Genomic DNA, 21693 nt, shown 5'->3' with positions numbered 1-21693 from the left:
CAAAATGTATAATTTACTTATTAAATTGCTTACCTTTGATATAAGTTTTTCATAGCAATCGGTCTGACTGGCAGCTGGAAAATGTGCTGCTCATTAAGAGGATTCTGTTTGTAGTATTTTATACAGGATCTGAAATAAGCAAATAAATAAATAGACCTCTTTCGGAACACATGTCCTTTGGCAATAAAGTTCCTCTGGCGGTCCTAAACTCGTAAGGGAAACATTTCATTGAGTACCAGGAACAGAATTAACATTATTTTAGGATCACAAGAGTTAAAAAACAAAACAAAACAAAACCTAGGTTATGGTGTGTTTTTTCCTCGCTAACGGCCCCCCCAAAAACAAACCAACAAACAAACCAACAGTCGACATATTTCTCATAAACATGACATCTATTTACCCAAAGCCCACTGCGCTCAGGTCCAGTCTGACTCCCGGCGACAGAGCAGGACTGCTCTTGCGGGAGTCCCAGACTCGTCTCTACAGGAACAGAGTCTGAACCTGGCGGCTAGCAGGCAGTGCTCCCCCACTGTACCGCCAGCTCCTACAAGACACTGAGCCAAATCAAGGCTTTCGTGAGGAGGAAGGTCCACATGAAGGGCAACAACAAACTCCACCACCACAGCGTGGCAAAAGAAAGACAACATACAGCCACGGTCTTTTCCAGAGCTGAGCAGCTCGTGTACAATTTGACCCATCTTTCCTGAAAGAATAACCTTTGAGATCCCGTAAGCAATTACAATTTCAAATTGTTCCCTTTACAGCTGAGGCCCCTTCTAGTTGGGTGGGAAAGTAATGGAACATTTCCTCCCAGAAGGAAAAAGGACACCAGTTCTTCTACTAGCCGGCTCACTGAGGCCCAGTGTGGGCCCGGGGGCACGGAGGACACCAGCAGTCCTTATCTGGAGGTCACTCCCAATGGTTTCCAGCCAACCTGCTCGGGAAACGCTCAGATGAGAGCAGTGCTGCTAACAGATTGGTCACGGTACCGGACTCCACTCAGTTATCGGTCCAGGAAGAAAGATAGGAGAGTTAGGATTGATTTACTAGGAGCTCTGGCAGTGTACTGGGTAGCGAGTTGGGCTGCTAACTACAAGGTCAGCAGTTGAAACTACCAGCTACTCTGAGGTAGAAAGATGAGGCTTCGTACTCCCACACAGAGCAACAGTCTCGGCAACCTCCAGGGACAGTTCTACCTGCCCTACAGGGTCGCTGTGAGGCGAGAGAATATTCACTACGGGCCCGGGACTTTCCGTACACGACACCATTCTGTTCTCATTACAAACGTACGAGGTTCCGCCATCTCCTTTACAGACGAGAAGACAGTGGAAGGACACTCGCTACAGGGAGTGGGCAGGGACAGAGTCCAGTCCCCCCTCCCGTAACATGGACTGGGGACCATTCTGCTAACGTGATGCCGGGGCCCAGGCTCTACTTCGACAAGTCAGACACCACTCTGGCTGCAACTACTGACACACCTCAGAGAGATTGCAGGTTCAGTTCCTGACGACCTCAATAAAGCAGAGATTACATTAAAGCCAGTCACATTTTTTTTACTTCCCAGTACATATAAAAGTAATGTTTATACCGCACTACAGAGAATTACCAAAATGTGACGCAGAGACACAAACAAGTACATGCTGGAAAGACAGCACTGAGAGACACCGAGCTGCCACCGCTCCAGTGTCTCGTGCCGCAGCGAGAGCGCACTCAGACACGCAGAGGAGGACACGTCCCCTGGGAAGCACACGCGACGAGAAGTACCTACTGTGTCAAAGAGAAGAGGAGCTCATGTTGGGGCTTGATGAACAGCATGCAGCTGACCGCTATTTCTTGAATATGGTGCAGTTTCTGAACACGATGCACTTGCTCTTGTACATCTACTGATGAAGAAATGAAGTACTCCTGGAGGGAAAAACGCATAAGAAAAAGAAAACGTTAAAGGACAAATGGAATTTTTGGAAAGGACATAGCCTGTTACCACACCTAAGTTTAGATACAGGTGTGCTATAATTGGCAGGGGTGGGGGCTTGGTAGGGGGGTGGGGTGTGGTGAAGGTGGTAGAGGCCCACAGGAAGCAGCTGGACAGAATCTACCACCGTCCCGTGCGTCCCTTCAACTGCACTGTAAGGGGACCTTGACTGAGAATGGCTGGTGCACACCAGGGCGCGCGCTCGCTGGCTGAGGGGGCTCACGGGGCAGCTTCGCCGGGGAAGCCACAGTGGTTAACTTACGCCACCTGACCAAGGTCTCTGGAGGAAATGAAAGGCAAACCCACAATTCTCAACTTCCATACACTTGCTTGGCTGACGGGAAGCGTCTGCTTCTAAGAATGGCCAGAAAACGCGATGGATGGAGAAAGTGAGCAGTGTCCGCATCAGCCGCCACTCCCACTCATTGCCGGGAAGTGGGGGCCGTGGGAAAAGTACCTCCGCAGCGCAGGTCAAGTATCATACATCTCTCACCCTTCACCGTCTTTTAAAAGGCCCCTAAATCAAGGGCCCCCACGATAACATCTCTTTTGGTTGACTTAACATGGGACAGGAAATAGCCCTTCACAGGCAGCGGCCTCCCTCAATAGGGCTAGGTCACACAGAGTGGCTAGTCCAAATGTGTCTGTGGGTGGATTTGAACCTCCAACCTTTGTATTAGTTTAAAAAAAAGTTGAACTGTTTGTACTACTCAGGAACTCCTTAAATTCTAAGTTTACAAAGTGTTATAATTTTTCTAAGTTTAAAAAACACATGGGAACACCAAAGCTAATGCAATGCTCATTAAAATGCCAACAACTTTCTTTGAAAATGAAAAAACAAACAAAAAACCAACCCCCTTCAAATGTATATGGAAAGGCAAGTCACTCTGATTAGCTAAAACAAGCCCGAGGAAGAGTAAGAGAGGAGACTCACCCTTCCTGATTTCTAAACACACTCTCACGCATAGGAATTCAAAGTCTGGTATTGGCAAATAACAGACACACAGATGAATGGAGCAGAATGGATCGTCCAGAAATAAACCCGCACACCTATGGCCAACTGATTCCCACCAAGGGTGCTATGTTCACCTCATGGGGAAGGACGTCTCTTCAATCGACAGTGTTGGGAAAATTAGATTTCCACACACTGAAGAATGAATCCGGGTCTAAGACTCACATCACATGCAAAAGGCAGTTAAAAATGGATCGAGAACTTTACGTGTCAAAATGGAAACCATAAAAGTCTTGCAGGAAAACGCAGAGGTGAAGTTGTGGGACTGTTTTAATCGATGGGCTTCATGACAGCATAAGCAGAAATAGAAGATAAACAGACACAGGGCCATAAAAGTTAAATGCTGCTGTTCATCAGAGAGCTTTCTCAACAAAGTCAACACAGCCTACAAACCAGGAAAGAAACTGGGGAGCCACATATCCGATACGGGTCTACTACCCAAAATATTTTTTAAAAACCACACACGTGTGTGCAACTTAACAACAAAAAGACAAACCATCTAATCAAAAGCTGGGCAAAGGACTTGAACAGACATTTCAACAGAGAGGATATTCAAATGACCATGGCACATGAAAAGGCGGTCCATGTCATTAGCCATTAAAATAAAATTGGGGGGCCCTCTTACAAAACTTATGACAATCCATCATTCAGTTGTATTAATTAAGCACACTTTTACATATGTTGCCACCAACATTTCCAAACCACTTTCTTTCTACTGGAGCCCTTGCTACCACCTCCTCTTTTTTCCCTCCCTGCCCCACCCTCGTGAATCCTTGATCAATTATATTGTTATTTAGTGTCTTACACTGTCCATTGTCTCCCTTCACCCACATTTCTGTTATTTGTGCCCCTGGGGGGAGGGAGGTTATGTATCCAATCTTGGGATGGGTTCCCCCTTTCTCCCCTATCCCTCCTACCCCACCATCCCCCTACCCTAGTGATATTGCTACTCCTACTCCTGAGGGGTTTAGCTGTCCTGGATTCCATGTGTTGAGAGCTGTACCAATGTGTGTTCTCCGGTCTAGCCGGATGTGCAAGGTAGAACTGGGCCATGGTAGTGGGGGAGCAATCAGGAACTAGAGGAATGATGTCTGTTTCGTCGGTGCTGTACTGTACCCTGCTTGAACATCAGTAGCCATTTGTTGTTGTTTGGGGCCTTGACAAGCCTGGGCACAAACTAAAAGAAATGCTGCCTGCTCCCACCCCATCTTCGCCACCAGTTTGATGCGATCCAAACCACAACGATCTCCTTCTCCAAGAAAACAGCAACTAGTCATGACAGGAACACTGCAGGAGAGGCCAGAGACCCCCAGGCCACTGTAATGAGGGTCACCAAGCTTGTGCAGGGCCTCTGGGGTCTCAGTCAAAACTGGGGCAGGGGTTGAGGCTGTAAGGCTCATAAAAACGAAGCACTTTTGTTCATCAAAGGGCTTTCTGAGTAAAGTCAAAACAAGGCCAAGGAGGGGCTCCCCATCCCCGAGCTGGAGCGGCCCATGAGAGGCAGGAGGACCGAGTCCTGGAAGAGAGCGCTTCCTCCTCCGCCCACCCAGGACTCCGAGGTGATGGACTGTCGCTGGGGATGACCCCAAGGACAAGAGCCGGAAAACTACGCTGAGCAGAGTTAGTCTGTCAGCCACAAAGGACAACTACTGTAGACCCTCATTTGCATGAAGGAGGCAAACCCAGAGAAATCAAGGCTTACTTATTCGTGGTTGCCAGGGGTAGGTGGGAGTGAAGGGAAGATGGGGGTCTTGCTTAGGGGACAGTGAGTTTATGTGAAAGATGGTGGAACAACTTGGAAAAGGATCTATTGGAAATGACTGCCCAACTTGAATGATAATTTATCCATGGAGAGATTGAGTTGATATGTTTTATTGTGTATATTTCCACAATTATTAAAAACAAAACTAAAAACAAAACCAAAACGAAGCAAAGAACTTATCTCTAGGAACGCCAATATAATTTTTTTCCTAGCTAGAGTTCTCTTTCCACTAAAAACACTCTATTAAAAATATATAATAAGTTCTTTCGAAAATAATCCTTTAAATGTAATATGGAAAAAATAAAAACAAAAAAATAGATAAATGTAATATAAATGGATCAAAAGAATATAAGGCCCAAGAGCTCAAGTAGAAAGCAAATGTTTTGAGAATGATGAGGGCAACAAATGTACAAATGTCCTTGAAACAATGCATGTATGTATGGATTGAGTTGTATGAGCCCCCCAATAAAATGATTTTCTAAAAAGTGTATGACACAATGGATGCATGGATTGTTACAAGAGGTGTAAGAGCCCCCGATAAAATTTTATATATATAAATGGTTTCCTTACACATCTAACAAAGAAAGGTCCTGGAATCTGAGTATTTTGATTTCCTACCCATTCTAGATCAATGAGTCCTGACAGCACACTGGTGTGGACAGTCGATCACTGTCCGTCCCCTAGATTGCTAGTCAAAGCTCACGAGAAATGGCGCTGAAGGGACTGACTTTTGGGGGAAGAGCAAGGGGAAGTGGGTCACTTTATACTATCTTTATTTAGATTGGACTCTTTTACTTACCTATTTCCTAATACTGCTACAAAGGCTATCACGCAATAAGCATTTAATAACTGTAGGATACAAAAATAAATATACTCACCAAGTGATTCAAAGATGCAAGTTCCTGACCTATTCAGAAAATAAGAAGTATTAGTTATTCTCTTAGAAAATGTTAAGAAAGCATAAGAAAAGTTCTCATCGTTCATACAGAGATGCTTAAGCTACACAGTTCCTTGGGAAAGGCCAAAATTTTGACAGATTATACTATAAATATATGCCACTATTTTAAAAATTGTTAGTTACAATGCATGATGAATTGGTTCTGATTCATAGTGATTGTCGGGCAGAAGCGGGAGTTAGCAGGGCAGATGGGCGAGGAGACAGAGCTGGTAACAACACTTCAAGGAGCTAGGAGAGGCCAGCACACACACACCCCCTCCCCTTCGGTGGCCTTCAGGCCCAGGTACAGATGACTCTGAACACTGTTGCTTAGCTCAGGGCTTGCAGACAACAACGTTGCAGTGGAAATTTCCCCAGCTACTCCCTCCCCCCAGACCTGGGCTATAAAACTCTCTACCTTTCACCTGGACAGTGTGACTTCTCAGGCCCCCAACTGAGGGCCCATGAACCTCACCCGGGAGCTCAGGATGCTCCCGTCCCTTTCTCTGCTCTCCCTTCCTTCCCCGGAGCTCTGAGATAAACCTCTGAAACGGTTTTCTACCTTTACCTTCTTCCTTCCTTCCTTCTTTCTGTCTCCAGATCAACCTCGCAGTGACACTATGGGAGAGAGTCGAACTGCCCTATGGGGTTTCCATGGCAATATCTGTTTCCAGAGCAGAGAGCTTTATCTTCCCTGCTCGGAGCAGTGGGTGGGTTTGAATCACCGACCTGGCAGTTAGCAGCCCAAAGTATTCCCGACAGTGCTACCAGGGCTGCGAGTCCCTAACAAAAGCAGCCAAGTGTCGGGCTATAAAGCAACGCCTTATAAAAGGGTTTACCCAGACTATCTTAACCTCATAAGAGCACTGGTGGCACTGCCAGGTAAGCGCTGGACGGAAAAGCACAGGTCAATGGTTCACACCCACCAGCTGCTCCTCAGGAGAAAGAGGCTGTCTGCACCCGGGGAGATTTACAAAGCCTTGGGAACCAATCGTACAGCTGGCATTATGAGTTGACCTGACTCGATGGCAGTACATTTGGCTTTAACCTCATAGAATCTCAAAATGTTTGAGCTAAATTAATACCCACATACTCACCTAAACAAACCAACAGTTACTGTTAGTGGAGTGAACGTTACTGGAGTGGAGTGAAATTTCTTAATAGGGCTCTTCTGGCCAAGTCTCTGGGACTACGCCAACAGACGTGCGTAACACTAACAGAGGGGACTGCTCAGTCCTGCTCCTCCGGCTCTAAGGATGAGCCACCTCTGAAGCAGAAGCAAAGGGGGAACGCCCGAGGGCCTGGGAAGAGCGTTCAAGACCTCGGTGTGCCGTGGTGCCGGCTGTCGAGACTAATGCCCCCGAGGCTGTGGCACAGACACTCAGAGGAGCAGCCCGAGATGATGGGCACCTTCCCCTCATCTGGGCTGAGACAGACAGAGTGACAGGCGAGCTGCCTTCCTGGTGCCTGGACGCAAAGGCCAAGGGCCCATGTGGCTGAGAGGCTGAGAACCCGAGACTTGTCTACTGGCTGAGCCAACCAACGACTGTCTCCTCACTGTTTGTTGACCTGACTCGTGGTAACCTACCGACTTCCCGAGTACACTGCCTTACTTGTGAGTATTCGGAGTTCTGTGTGCCCGTGGCAACGAAGCATCGAGCCAGCAGATGCAGAATGGCATGGGAGGGACAGTTGGTGTGAGAATAGCTTCAAGAAGGACAGTGTGAGAAATGACTGACTCATAGCAACAGAGAATCCAGAAGAGATCAGATATGTCCACCTCCATTGCCGTTTATTGCAATAGTCATCTTTAAGATATTTCAGAAGGGGACACGATGGCCCAGAGAGTGGAAGAACATGTCCCACAGTGCACCAGAGGCAAAGCCAGGGCTACAACAGAAACGTGAGACCACCTGTGGCAGACGGCTGGGGCTTACCTATGAAAAAACTGATATAATCTTTCTTCAGTTTGTCCAAACCAATTTCCAAAAGCATCTGAACTGGAATCGTGCCACTGAGAGAAACAGCATCCATGGTCCCATGATAAGACTGGTGAATCAGCTTACTTAGTAAACTGCTACTCCCACTGTGTAGCTGGGGATCAAGAAAATGTCATAAAACAAAAAATTAGAATAAACACAAATCCAATAAGCAAACTATCTTAGCTAACATGATAAAAATTCTAAGTTTGCTCCCGACTGCATCAAGTATTTAAACAAAGCCCCATTGGTGTTGTTGTAGAGTGTCATTCAGTTGCTTGTGACCCAGCGTGACCCCTGCACAGCAGAACCGAACACTGCCCGGGCCTGCCCGTCTTCGCTCTTGTTCCCATGCTTGCACCCATTGTTGCGGCCACGGTTAACAAGCATGTACATGTGTTTTCTTTATTTTTTCTTAAATCATTTTATTGGGGGCTCGTACAACTCTTATCACAATCGGTACATAGATTCATTGTGTCAAGCACCTTTGTAAATTTGTTGCCATCGTTCTCAAAACAGTTTCTGTCTACTTGAGCCCTTGGTATGAGCTCATTTTTCCCCTCCCTTCCTCACAAACCCTTGAAAATTTAAAAATTATTATTTGTTCTTGTCTTACACTGTCCGATGTCTCCCTTCACCCACTTTTCTGTTGTCATCCGTCCCCCAGGGAGGGGGTAATATGTAGATCATTGTGATCGGCTCCCCCTTTCTCCCTCACCTTCATCTTCCCCTCCTGGTATCGCTACTCTCATTAGTGGTCCTGAAGGGTTTATCTGTCTAAGCATGTGCATTTCTAAAAGCCTTTCTTAACCTCATTTAAGCTTAAAGCAATTAAACAAACCACCACTAAAAACCCCCAACTATAGTTACCTTTAGTAGTATATTTATAGAGAGAAACTATGGCCCAAGGAGTGGAAATACTGGTGTCATAGGGACAAATATTTCACTCCCCCAGATGGACTGGTGCCAGCAGTTAAAGACCCCACCACTGGCTGAAAGCCCACTCAGAGGCCCCTCAGAAGACAGGTCCCAAGATTTGGTTCTGGAATTGACAGTCTTGGAGACTCTACAGAACACTCCTACCCTGTACACAGGGGATGGCCGTGAGTTGGAGTGACCATTGTTGGGTGCCATCGAGGGAATCTGGACATACAGCAACCCGGCGTGAAAGAACAGAACTGACCAATAGGGTTTTCTCGGCTCTACCCTTTGCAGAAGTCAGTGACCAGGTTTTGCTCCCTCAGAGCTGCGGGGTGGGTGTGAATGGCCAACCATGGATAGTGGTTAAATACAACCACTCAACTAGACCTCGGACAACAAGATATAATTCCACCAAAGAGAGGCAATGCTGGTCTTTTAAGCATCTATGTTTTATAAACACGAATTGATAGCCACATTATTAAAAATAATGTCTACTAAATGAGGACTTGTTCAGACTCTAGCTTTTCACTTAGTTTTCCACGATTAAAAAAGTAATACAAATTCATGCTGAAAAAATCTATTCAGTACAGAAATCTGAGCATATTTTGTATGAACTGGAGAAGGAAATGGACTGCAGGTCTAATTGCCCCCATGAGCCTCCTTGACCCCGAGACCAGACTCAATGGATGATGCCTTGCTACCAGCGCTGATCAATGTGATCAAGGATCTAATAGATCCTGTTCTAAAGGAGAACGATTGTGGAACAGACTTGTACATCTCCATGAAAACCAGACTGGCCGGATCCAGTGAGACGCAGGGTCTCCTGAATCTACTGCCTGGAAACAACTGTTAAACCTTGCACTGACACTATTATCCCATAAAGTCCTCTTTCAGTGAAACAACACGTGGCTCGGTTCATCAGGAAGGTTTGCCATGAACACTGCACTCTTTTAAAGGCTGATCTACATGGGAGCAAACAGACATCGGTCACCCTAAAGCAGTTAAAAGCTTGCATGGAGAACTTTCAAGGGCAAGAGGATAAATTAATTGTGCTAAGACATGAGTAGAGGCACTGATAATGGTAGCACAAGGTGAAGGATGTAACTACTATCACTGAATTACAATATATAAATTCTGAATGCGTGTATTTGGGGTGGTGGTGAATGTATATTTTCACCAATTTTTTTTCTTTTCATTAAGAAATAATAATTCCTGGGGGGTGGGAATTTTTAATAAAAAAAGTGTCACGAATAAAAGTTGTTTTTGAAAAAAAAAAAAAAAAGAAAGAAAGAATTCCTAACCCTACCATTAGAGCTTATTATTGCTGTTCATGTTTCAGCAAAATTTGTTTCTAGGTTCTTTCTCCACAGTTTATAATTTTTTTTTAAGACAATGACGTATGTGCCTTTTTAAAAAACATTAAAGCATTTCTCCATGTCATTAAAAATTGTCAACATCCACAATGGATGAATGTATGGATTGTGATGAGATAGAAGAGCCCCAATTAAAAAAAAATTGTCAACTTCATTTTAAGAACTATTACATGTGCCATTATGTAGCTGTCTTTAGTGACTTAGCCATTCCATTAGCAGTAGAAACTTGGGTCTTGTCTTCAGAGAGCATTGGAAAGTGGATTACTACAGACACAGTTAGTTTAAATTAACATCAAACCACTTGCTTTCTGTTTTTCACCCTTTTTTATGTTCTAGTTTTTATTATTTCCTGCTTTCTTTTTGATTGAGGTTTTCCTACTTTACTTTGTTGTTGTTTTGGTCTAACTTTTAAAATATGAATTCCAGGATACATAAAATCTACAGCAACAGTAACTAGATTAAAAGTTTTTAGGGTTAAGGCAAGGGATGCTGGGGGGAAATAGGGAGCTAATAATAATAATACGTAGAAAAATGAAGGAAATGCTCGAAAATGGATTGTGGTGATGATTGCACAACTCTTTGAAATACATTTAGACCACTGAATTATATGGTATGCGAGTTATGTCAATAAAACTTTAACAAAAAGGTTTATAGTCTCAGAAACCCTCAACAGAGTCACTCTGAGTTGGAACTGACTTGATGGCAATGAGTTTATCTTAGACTATCCACTGGGTGCTTGAGAGGAATAAATTATTTAATCCTCAAATCAGCATTATGAAGTCCTTATTCTTACTCCTATTTTACAGACAAGGACAGTGGGTACAGAAAAGTAAAGAAATCTAGCGATGTTTACACAGGTAGTATTCAAACTCAAGCAGTCTGCTCCAGAGCCTGTCCTTAACCACTGCACTCTCCTGCTAAGAAAATGTGCTCACAGACGTGCATCAACCTACCCATGGCTGTATGTCACCACGTTGTAGACTCTGGATGATCAACGTAAAACACTTCACCAAGTCTTGATATGAGACTACACCTTGGGAAACAAGGCAGCCTAACATTACTTTCATGGCATTACTGCACGCAGACAGGCCATTCCTCTTACAGCTCGACAAACAAAGCAGATGGTTCAAGTCATTACTTAACATTACTCTTACAGATAGACAAACAAAGCAGAAGGTTTAAGTGTGTGTACTTTAAGAAAGGGGAGAAGAGAGAAATTAAACAAAGCAAGAAGAATGATTAAAAACATTTCCAAAGAAAGATTTCATGTGTTTTCCAACCTTGATTGCCAGAAAAGAACGTAATTAGCATAATATTAAGAAATATCTTTTCCCTTGTCTAACAATGCAAACATCTCTATGATACGTGTTTTGGTTCATATAAGAAGAATGACCTTCTAAGTCTTACATCCAAAAAGGAAAGTAAAAGAATAGGTTCTATAAAGTGTCTCATCTTAGAGCAATTCTTGAGTATAATGTAGCAATATAGAAATGAATTTGATATCACAGGAACCATAATACCACACAAGATTGGTAGTCTAAAGACTTGGAAATTATTTTGCAATCTGACTGGATACCGACTCCTGCTCATTCTGCACCACAGCTGCTCGGCAAAGTCGAGGTCGCCCCGCACCACGAACACCCTCTCAATGGAGCACTCCACCGCCGCCGCCGCGTCACGCCTCACCGTCTGGAAAGGCAAGTTTCCAAGAACACATGATTCACCGAAAGAAATAACAAGAAAAAGGCAACAGAGTTGAAGGGCAACAACAAACTTTTAAACGTTGCTCAGAGAAAAGGTGGACCCAGGAGCACAAAGAGACATGTGAACACATTTTCTAGAACTCCAGTCGCTAAAGAATTAACAGTGAAAAGATGGACTCGGAAAACTGTTTTAAGAATTGATACTCAAACACAAGCCTTCAACTTTCTTTCTGTGTCAAAATACATACCAAGTCACCTCTATGGCCTTTTTTCTATTCATCAAATAAGGATTGAGCTGGCTTAACTTAAGAAGGTAATCTTATGGCATATTAATATATCACCTTATACATGTTAATAAAGTATGGATATAGTAATATCATCTTACAGTACAGTAATATATGCATTTCTGTATCTCTGCTATCAAGCAACTCATAATACACATAGATACTAGTTATCTTAAAGATATGGGTTACTTCATAATAAAAGTACCAATGTTGACATTAAAGACCAATAAAAACGACCCCTAACAAGTTGTCTTGGCTGTGTGAGGGGACTTCAAAAAGTTCATGGAAAAAGTGAATAGGAAAATGATAGTTTTTAAAAATTTTTAATTTTAAAACTTTAAAAAAAATCCCTGATACCAGCCAGATCCATTTGAGGTAATAGGACCTGACAGATGAAATGACCCCAGTTTTATAGCGACTCCTTTAGTTTCCAGTTCTAGCTAATAACAATCACTTACCTCTGTGTCCTTTATCGCAGAATCACAAAATGCGTCCAGTTTATTTAAGTCTACAAAAGTAGCAAACACTTATTAATTTCTCATTTTCCGTCATCCTGTTCACAAATGGCAACTGAGGATAGTAGACGCGTAACTGACTATTTGAAACAGACTGCTTAACGATCTGGTGGCAGTAGAAGTGCTGCCCGTGCAGTGGTGGGAAAGCCCCGCACAGCAGTGCTGAGCATATGTTGTCGCCCCTCTTCAGCTAGGAGCGCTACTACGTTGTTACACAAACCCGCCTGGATTTAAAGTCACTTGGCCTTTGTAACATGCACCCCTTTCTTCTCCTGACACCCTCATAAGTCCTATCACACCCAGTGCCATCGAGTCGATTCCAACTCGCCGCACACTAACCTTAGGTTACCAAGGCTGTAAATCTTCACTGAGGCGCGTGGGGGTGAGCCACCAAACTTACAGTGAGCAGTTCAGTGCGCTCCTTCTAGAGGAAGCAGAGAGTCTAGAAGGGTAAGTTAGGAAAGCAAATACCATTGAGGAACTCCTGCACAAGTTCAACAGCAGACTTCACTTCCTGGGGCTCAGGCCATTCCGACACGCCAGTCCTCAGACCATCAGCCAAGGCCTATTGGGGATTCGAAACACCCAAAATCTTGTTAGCAGAAAACAAAGTGGAATCAAGGAGGATACATTTAGTAGTATTTCTTGTGTGTTTACCACACGCCAGGAACATGTTTACATATGGTGCAGTATGGATGTAGTGTGTTACATAATCCTGGCAAACACCCTCGGAGGCAGAAAGGGTACCATTGTGCCAAGTACCTGAGGCTGACATGCTAGGTCACACACTAGCCACTGAGAGTGACAGGGGAGATGCCCAGCAGCTGACTTGGATGGTTACAGAATGATGAGTCCAGACTCACCCTTAAGATGCTTGTCACTTGGGCCAAGGTCACATGATACAGATGAAATAACTGGGCAAACAACCAATGTTCTACAAACTGACTAAAACATGACGTAAAACAATATGCACACACACACTGTATCTAAATAAAATTACGGAAACGGGAGCAGACGGGACCAAGCAGGGGTGAGTATGTGTGCTGTTTAAGTGAAATAAAATAAAATTAAAAATCATGTCCATTTATAGAGGAGCTTGACCTCAGAGGGGTATTATAACAAAGTGTAGACTTTTGAGTCAGACAGAGAGACAAGAATTTAGATTCCAGCTTGCTTTCAACCACGAGCTATCGTCTCACCCCATTAGAAGAGCTGTAATAAAAAAGACGGACACGATCCGCAGGCAAGAAGCGGGAGGAACTGGCCTCCTCCCACCTGCGGATGCGATGTGGAGTGGGGCAGCCACTTTAAAGACAATCTGGCAGGCCCTCAAAAAACATAGGAACCCGATGATCCGGCAAATCCACTCCTAGGTATATAGCCAAGAAATGTGAAAAATATGCCCACACAAAACCTTGTTCACAGCTGTATTACCCTCAATCCTCAGAGTATGGAAATAACTAGACACTGAACAAGCACAATGAGGCATCTGCCTCCACGCAGTGGAGTACTATGACAAAGTGCTGGAACATGCTGAACACAGATGTGGAAGAAGCCAGTTACCAAAGACCACATAGCGCAGGGTTCTTTCTGTTCATATGAAATGTTCGGATAGGCAAATCCACAGACAAACAATAACAGTACAAGGTACGAGGCCGAGGGGTGGGGCCAGAGAAGTGACTAACAGGTAACTGAGTTTCTTTCTGGATGATGAAATGTCCTAAACTTCATTGTGGTGCCGGCTGTATCACTCTGCAGCGATAGAACCATGAAGCAGTAGACATAGCACAGGTGAATTTATGGGATACGACTTGTATCTCGAGAGAGACATTTAAACGAACAAGAGAAGAAACAGGCGGGGCAGTGGCTGGCTGATAAGTGGCACGTACACCAGGGGAGACGTGGGACTTCTCCATGGGGCATCTTCCTGAGAGTCCACCTGCCGAGTGACCCTAGAATGACCGCAACACGACCTCTTGGAACACAGGCTTTCACCCTTGGTGTGGCTCGGAACCCCGGCCACTCCCAAGCAGAGTCTACGCATGTGCTTGGCAGGCACCGGCAGCTGACCCAACTGGAGAGAGCGGAATCCACGAGAACAAAACCAGTATGGCGGTGGAAAAGCGAGACCACTACCGCTCCCTCCAATCGCAGGACAACCGTGACACTACAAAACCGCTCCAACTGCCAAGAGTAACAAACAAGTACACAACATTTACAGCACATTTGGAAGAAAGCAACACTAAGTACGAGTTCTATGAGCGCGCATTCTTATGAAAACACGCGCTTTGAAGGAAAAGGGGTTCCCCGATGGTACTCACAAGGAGAAACGTCAGCTGTCTGTGAAGATTCTTCAAAGGGCTTCTCGTCTCTCCAGATTCCACTTTAAGATTCTGAAAAGTTCCCACAATGTCAGTTTCCACTGGTAATCCCGTCTTCTACACGTCAGGGTCACAGTGATTTACCTCACATCAAAAACAGTCTCATTAGGGATCGGGCAATACTTCATTAGAACATCTTCCCCAGAGAGATCACAAACCCTGCCCCTTCTGATACCACCCAAACCCATCAAGTCGATTCCTATTCACAGCAACCCTTTAGAGCAGCGGTTCTCAACCTGTGGGTCGCAACCCCTTTGGGGGTCGAATCACCTGTCACAGGGGTTGCCCGTTTCATGACAGTAGCAACGTGACAGTGATGACGTAGCAACCAAAATAACGTTATGGTGGGGGTCACCCCCACATGAGGAACTGTGTGAAAGGGCGGCAGGGTGAGGCAGGTGAGAACCGCTGCTGTAGAGAGTTCCTGCCACCGGAAACAGGAAGCCCCGTCTCTCTCCCGAGAAGGAGCTGCACTGGGAGCACCAGCTCAAGGTCCAAGCAGGCGTGGGGCTTCAGATGACAGAAGCAGCAGAAATAAGTACGTCTCAAGACTCAATAGCAAATTCAGCATGATCATACCACAAATAAAATCCTTCAGATACATCTGACTCCGTCCAATGAAAACAACAGTGTGTTGTGCTAGCCTATGGATCAAATTTTAGAAACCTAAGATCTTTCTTGAAAAGATGAAAAAGAACAAAATGATGATGCATGTGAATTCCTACAATGGGGGAAAACGGCATGAAGAATATAATTATCCACAATCTCACCACCCCAAGGTCCTAACACTGTAGCATGTTTCAACTATAGCTTCTTTCTATACATTTTTCTAAAAGAAAACACAGTTGAGATCCGATTGCACATGCAGTTTTACATTTCCTTTTTTGTTTATAAGACACATTTTCTATTACTACTTAAGACACTTTAAAAGATGATTTTTAAAGAGACTATAAAGTCTATCGAACTATTCTGTAAGAAGAGCTACCTAACCACGGCATTACTATTTTCACTTCTGGTAATTCAGGTCACAGCTCTACCACGGCTTTGAATAGCTTTGCACAACGTCTGTTAGAAATTCTAATGGATGTCTTAAGACTCTGTCCTAGAAATTTAAGTTGGAGGGACTCAAAATATTATAAAGATTCGTGAAGTACTGCCAACACCTACAATCTTTTAATAATAGTGAACCTGTTCATTCACTTTGATGTTCACACCTGAGTCTCCATTCAAAAGACCTTCTGAATCACTAGAAAAGTCTTTTTTCGGTTTGTTCATTTTAAAAAGTTTTATTGACTTATAATTCTCGCACCACACAATTAAATTGTTCAATCATATTAAGAAGAGTTGTGCAATCATCCACCAGAATCCACTTAAGAACATTTTCTTCTCATATTCATTGTTAGCTCCCCATTTCCCTCCGTCTCCTCTGCTGTGCCTTAAGTAATTATTAATCCAGTTACTATCTCTATAGATTTACTTATCCTGATTCCATGTACAAAGTCATATACAAACAAGAGACCAAAAAAATGAACAAATACAATAATGACAAAACAAAACAGAGAAAAACCTCAACGGAAAATAAAGCAGAAAATATTAAAATCTGAAACAACTTTAAAATAGGTCCGAGGGAGATCACATGATGACTGCACGATAACCGCATGCTAACTTACTACGTGGGCTACCATGATCTAGGTCTGACAGCCCAGGCCGCTCACATCCCTGGGCTCCAGCCGGAGGGATTCAGTGGAGGTTTAATCTGTGTGGGTCCTGCAAATGGATTGGGGCATCCACTGTCACCCACAGCCTTCTGCAAGCCGGGTGTTCACAACTTAAGCTCTGGTAGTGCTCCCTCCTTCAGATTTGGATTTTATGATTCACAAACCTTGGATTACACGGGTTGGTGTGTTCCTCTTATGTGAACGTAACTGATGCCTCGCTCAGATGGCCGCTTGTTTCAGACCCCAGACGCTCCTCTTTGTGAACACGGAGCAGCGTCAGGGGTCTTCACTACACTCTCCTCTCCTGCACAATGGCTACAAGCACGGCGAAGACCAGTTAGGACCCAGTGAGGACAAGGACCTGCTCCTACCAGAGTCGCGGTGGAAGAGAGCGGAGGGGTTTCGAGAGTCTCGTCCACAGGACCCCAGGCCATGTCCAAGGTGATGGTCGTGGGCGGCGGCGGCGATGCGGAGGCCGTGTCGTCCAAGGCGGTGGACCTGAAGAGCTCATACTGCGCAAAGCCCCTGGTCGCCGCCTGAAAGAGTGCCCCGGCAGCTGTGCAGCGACCTTCCCCGGGCCCCCATGGCTTTGTTTGTGTCACAAGGGAAGGCAAAGCACCACACGTGCATGGAAAAACAACTTTTTTTTTTAACCACAGAGCTTATCTAAAAGGCAAACTCTTAATTTTAGTCATAACCTGGTATAAACATTGGATACTATAGACAAGTATCCTCACATAAGGGTCAGCGAGGGTGCGATGTAGCAACGATGAAAAATACAACTTTCCTCTAGTTCCTAAATGCTTCCTTCTCCCCCACTATCATGATCCCAGTTCTGCCTTGCAAGTCTGGCTAGACCAGAGGATGGACACTGGTACAGATAGGAACTGGAAACACAGGGAATCCAGGGTGGATGATCCCTTCAGGACCAGTGGTGTGAGTGATGATACTGGGAGAGTGGAGGGAGAGTGGGTTGGAAAGGGGGAACTGACTACAAGGATCTACATGTGACCTCCTCCCTGGGGGACAGACAACAGAAAAGTGGGTGAAGGGAGACATCAGACAGGGAAAGATATGACAAAATAATAATTTTTAAATTATCAAGGGTTCATGAGGGAGGGGGGAGCGAGGAGGGACGGGAAAATGAGGTGCTGATGCCAGGGCCTGAGGTGGAGAGCAAATGTTTTGAGAATGATGAGGGCAATGAATGTACAAATGTGCTTTACACAATTGATGTATGTATGGATTGTGATGAGTTGTATGAGCGCCTAATAAAATGATTTTTTAAAAAAAGAAAGAAAGAAAAGTATCTACTTACATTAGGAGTGAAAAAAACCCTCAAACCTGAAAGACAGTAAGAGTTTGGGGGAGGGGGGTCCCTGGGGGGATGCGTACAAGAAAAGTACTTACAGTAGACGAATGATGTCTTTTCTTGTGGGAATTTTTAAGGTCTTCAAGATGTACAGAACAATGCTTCTCAGCTTTGTGACAAGAAAGAAAGAGGATTTAAGGCATGGTTCAACCGGACTGTTAGGGAGACCAGAAAGTTGCGAAGCCCCAAATGTAGAGGGTATTATAATGTATCATTACTGATTGTCAAATTAAGTTTTAAATGATAGATTAACAAACTTTATAAAGGAATGAGAGCAGAAAACGGGTCAACAGTACAACTGAAAATATCATTAAATGTCCATGACACATCAGTTTTTTCCTCCAATGAGAATTAAAAATAAAAACAACCGAACCACATACAATCAAATAAAACCCAAATCAAACAGTCAACAGTGCCCTCGCCGCTCCCTGGAGGGCCATTTCCGGTGTTGGGGGAAAGCCTCCTCCAGGCCGCAGGCTACACACCAGGGTAGATTCACAGCGGTCCAAGCAAGCTCGACTGTGTCCACTTACTTTCTAGTAGTGTTGATGTTCAGTACAAGCCACGCAACTGTAACTATAGCAATGCACAAAAGAGGAAGCTCTCACCTTGACAACTGACTACGTGTAAGACAATGCCTGCGATGCTGCCGTTTGCTGTGATGAGCTCCGCTCCGAGCCAGCACGTACCTTCAGGGTCTGAACTGTCGCATCTTATCCAAAGGGGGGCAAGGGCAGTCACCGGCCGAGTTATCTTCAAATGGCTCATATTAGGGTTGTGAGCCAAGGTGTAAAGTCCAATTAACTGCCTTGAAAATACGAGGGCAAAGAATCCATTAAGGACAGAGACTGCTGTTAGGAACCACAGTCAGTCGAGAGCGTTCGTGAAAATCCAAACCAAAGCCACTGCCAGGGAGTCGGTTCTGACTCAGTGACCCCCAGACCCTTTGGGTTTCTGAGACGTGAAGTCTTAGAGGGGACAGACAGACAGACCATCTTTCTACCTGGGAGCAGCTGGTGGGTTCAAACCACTCAGCTTGTACAGCAGCTGTGTCACCGGGTTCCTTTCAAGCATGCAGCCACCCCATACAGAATATGGCAGATTATAGAGTTAGTGGCCAGCACATAGCACCCCCCACCCCCGGCAGCTTAGAGATACCATCAAAGGTCACAGAAATCGGAGAATTAAGTGGCAAGAGGTGAAAGGCACAGCAAGCAAATCACGATGCACACCAGAAGTGACAGGCTCAGAGCAGAGGAGAGCGGGGCAAGGAGGGAGCAAGAGGAAAGGAAAGAGAAAGAGATCCAGATTAGATGCATATTATTGGCAACAGTTCTAAGAGCGGGTGGCAATTTTACTTACCACCCGAAACCCATGCTAAGGAAAAACGTACCGTGCTCTCCCAACTGGTAAAGCAAGTGCCCCCACACTTTCACTGGCAGAGAAATCAGAAATGGCAGTCTCTTCGGGCTGAATTTCTTCCATATAACCGGTTTCTTCTTTTTCTAAAGGCTTTGAAAATGTTTTGGAAAGATGTAACCAGAAAAAGGAACATTCAGATAGAAGGCAACTCTTTGTTCTACTAGGAGATAACAAAAAATACACAGTGTACACATTCCATGCCCTTAAGCACACATAAGACGAGTTGCATTAGCTAAGTCTGTTGCCCAAGACTTCCTTAGAGTTCTGAAAAGCAAGGATGTTACTTTGAGGACTCAAGGGTGCCTGACCCAAGCCATGGTATTTCGGTCACCTCATAGGCATGTGAGAGTCGGACACGGATGAGGAAGACCAAAGACAAATCAATGTACTTGGACTGTGGGGCTGGGGAAGAGTATGAAAACGCCATGGACTGCAAGAAGGACAAGCCAATTTGTCTGGGAAGAAGCATGGCCAGAGAGCTGTGAAGAGGCAGGGATGGCAAGACTTCATGTTACAACCTTTGGACGTGTTGTCAGGAGAGAGCAGTCCCGCAGAAGGACATCAAGTCTGGCAAAAGAAAGGTCAGCAAAAAAGAGGAGCCTGCGAGGAGCTGGACTGACAAACTGGCTGCCCCAATGGCTCACACATCGCAGACGTGAGGAGCGAGCAGCCTGCCCAAGTTCACAGAGCCAACTGGAAAGCACCTAACAGCCACGCTCGCTCGAAGAAGAGCTGCCACGACTTGGCTGATACTACGACTCCCTTCCTCTTATTTCAAGCTTCCACGTTCCCATGGCCTATTAGTGGATTCATTATGATTACCAGTTCATCTTGATTGCACATTTGATCAATTTCAGACTGAAGAAATGAGAATTCTTCCATTTCTTCATCACTAGTTTTAGTGGTTGGTGGGTAAATTTGAATACTAATTGTATTGACAGGACTTCTTTGCAGACACATAGATTTTATTCTATCACAGAGAAAGCATCGTGCTCAAGGTAGATTTTGAAATGTTCTTTTTGACAAGGAATGGGATGTCATGCCTCTAATATGTGATTCTCAGCATAGTAAAACACATTCAAAACAGGCACTACAAGTCCATTTCAGCTCAGCAATGCCTCGCATACCGGTCTTTATGCATCCTATGTAGTTTCTATGATGTCCAGTTGTCCTATACTCATCCTCTGTTCATTCTCTATTCTGATTGTTAATGGATGTTGACTATGGTTTTTTCTCATGTTCAGTCATGTCCATCAGCAACTGAAGGCCCTGAGAGTTGTCCTCCACCCATGTCAGTATGGCTCTACTTTGGGTAGTCACTCTGCCCTCGGTCTTATTTTGAGTACCTTCCAGTCTGAAGGGCACATCTGCTGGGACTCCATCTGACACTATTTCACTCTGTTCATCAGGTGTTAAGCCCTCAGCAGTGGACTGCTACTATGTTCCTTCTTCAAGTCGGCTGAAACCTGCTCACCTTGGGTAAACTTGCTGGTGTTTAAAGCACTGATGCCTTAGCTTCCAGGATCACAGCAGCACGTAAGTCAGGACAGTATGACAAAGTGAGACAAGTGGTGGTTGGGAGGGTGGGGACAAATTCTAGATTTCGCCCTTTTTGATATAGTTCTTAGATCTAGGATTACTCAAAATTACACACACACACACACACACACATCCCCTATTACCCTTTTTAATACCCCACCTACCTAGAACCCTTTAAACTTTATGGATATTTGTAAAAATTAAGGGCATTTTAATTGTCCCCATTCTAAATGTCCCAGGTCTCAGTGTGTTCCAGATGGCCCCACATCTCCCAGCTACAGTCTCCCTGGAACCCTAACTCAGGTTTCCACAGCCTCTCATCTCTACTTTTTTCTAGGTAGCTTGTCTTCATCTGATTGGTCTTTCCAGCTTTTGCTCTATAAATATTCCCCCTCTCTGCATAACAAAAATCTGAATTCAATCACAAATTCAAATTCAATTTGCCAATCATCTGTCCACCACTTATCAACAGGAATAACACTCCTTCATTAACATCAAAGGAAAGCGTAGCTCCTCTCCTCAAAATAAGTGTTCATGCAAGTATGTGTGTCTTCATTTAAAATAAAGAGTAACTACTGAAGACTAAGAGGGTGGTCTTTCCCACGGGCAGAGGGTTAGAAAAGAAGAAAGGACAAGCGATTGGACATGATGGGGCTAGAATAGACGACTTGAAACAAAATGTGCATAATTGTTGAATGCAGAACTAATGATCGGCTCTGTAAACCTTTGCCTAATTCACAAGAGTCCACAATAAATAAATAAAAAGGTGAGATGCCTGCTCATGTGCCCCACTGCTCATACAG

General features: G+C 44.5%; 1 protein-coding gene across 1 annotated transcript in view; it reads right to left on the bottom strand.

Annotated features, from left to right (window-relative positions):
- Positions 1-21693, bottom strand: part of ZWILCH (zwilch kinetochore protein) — a 35109-nt gene that overhangs the window by 7299 nt on the left and 6117 nt on the right. Inside the window, exons 4-16 of the mRNA XM_004711936.2 lie at positions 19323-19468; positions 18538-18737; positions 17968-18038; positions 16929-17093; positions 14780-14851; positions 12930-13023; positions 12402-12451; positions 11537-11645; positions 10910-10989; positions 7621-7777; positions 5625-5653; positions 1769-1905; positions 34-129 (exon numbers count right to left, since the gene is read on the bottom strand). Coding sequence (XP_004711993.1) covers positions 34-129; positions 1769-1905; positions 5625-5653; positions 7621-7777; positions 10910-10989; positions 11537-11645; positions 12402-12451; positions 12930-13023; positions 14780-14851; positions 16929-17093; positions 17968-18038; positions 18538-18737; positions 19323-19468 — 1406 coding nt within the window. The remainder of the gene's footprint in view (positions 1-33; positions 130-1768; positions 1906-5624; positions 5654-7620; positions 7778-10909; positions 10990-11536; positions 11646-12401; positions 12452-12929; positions 13024-14779; positions 14852-16928; positions 17094-17967; positions 18039-18537; positions 18738-19322; positions 19469-21693) is intronic.

The sequence above is a fragment of the Echinops telfairi genome, unplaced genomic scaffold (genome assembly GCF_000313985.2).
Source record: "Echinops telfairi isolate 266 unplaced genomic scaffold, ASM31398v2 ScPeMD7_7475;HRSCAF=8513, whole genome shotgun sequence".
NCBI lineage: Eukaryota > Metazoa > Chordata > Mammalia > Afrosoricida > Tenrecidae > Echinops > Echinops telfairi.
This window is presented reverse-complemented; position numbering and strand designations above follow the sequence as displayed.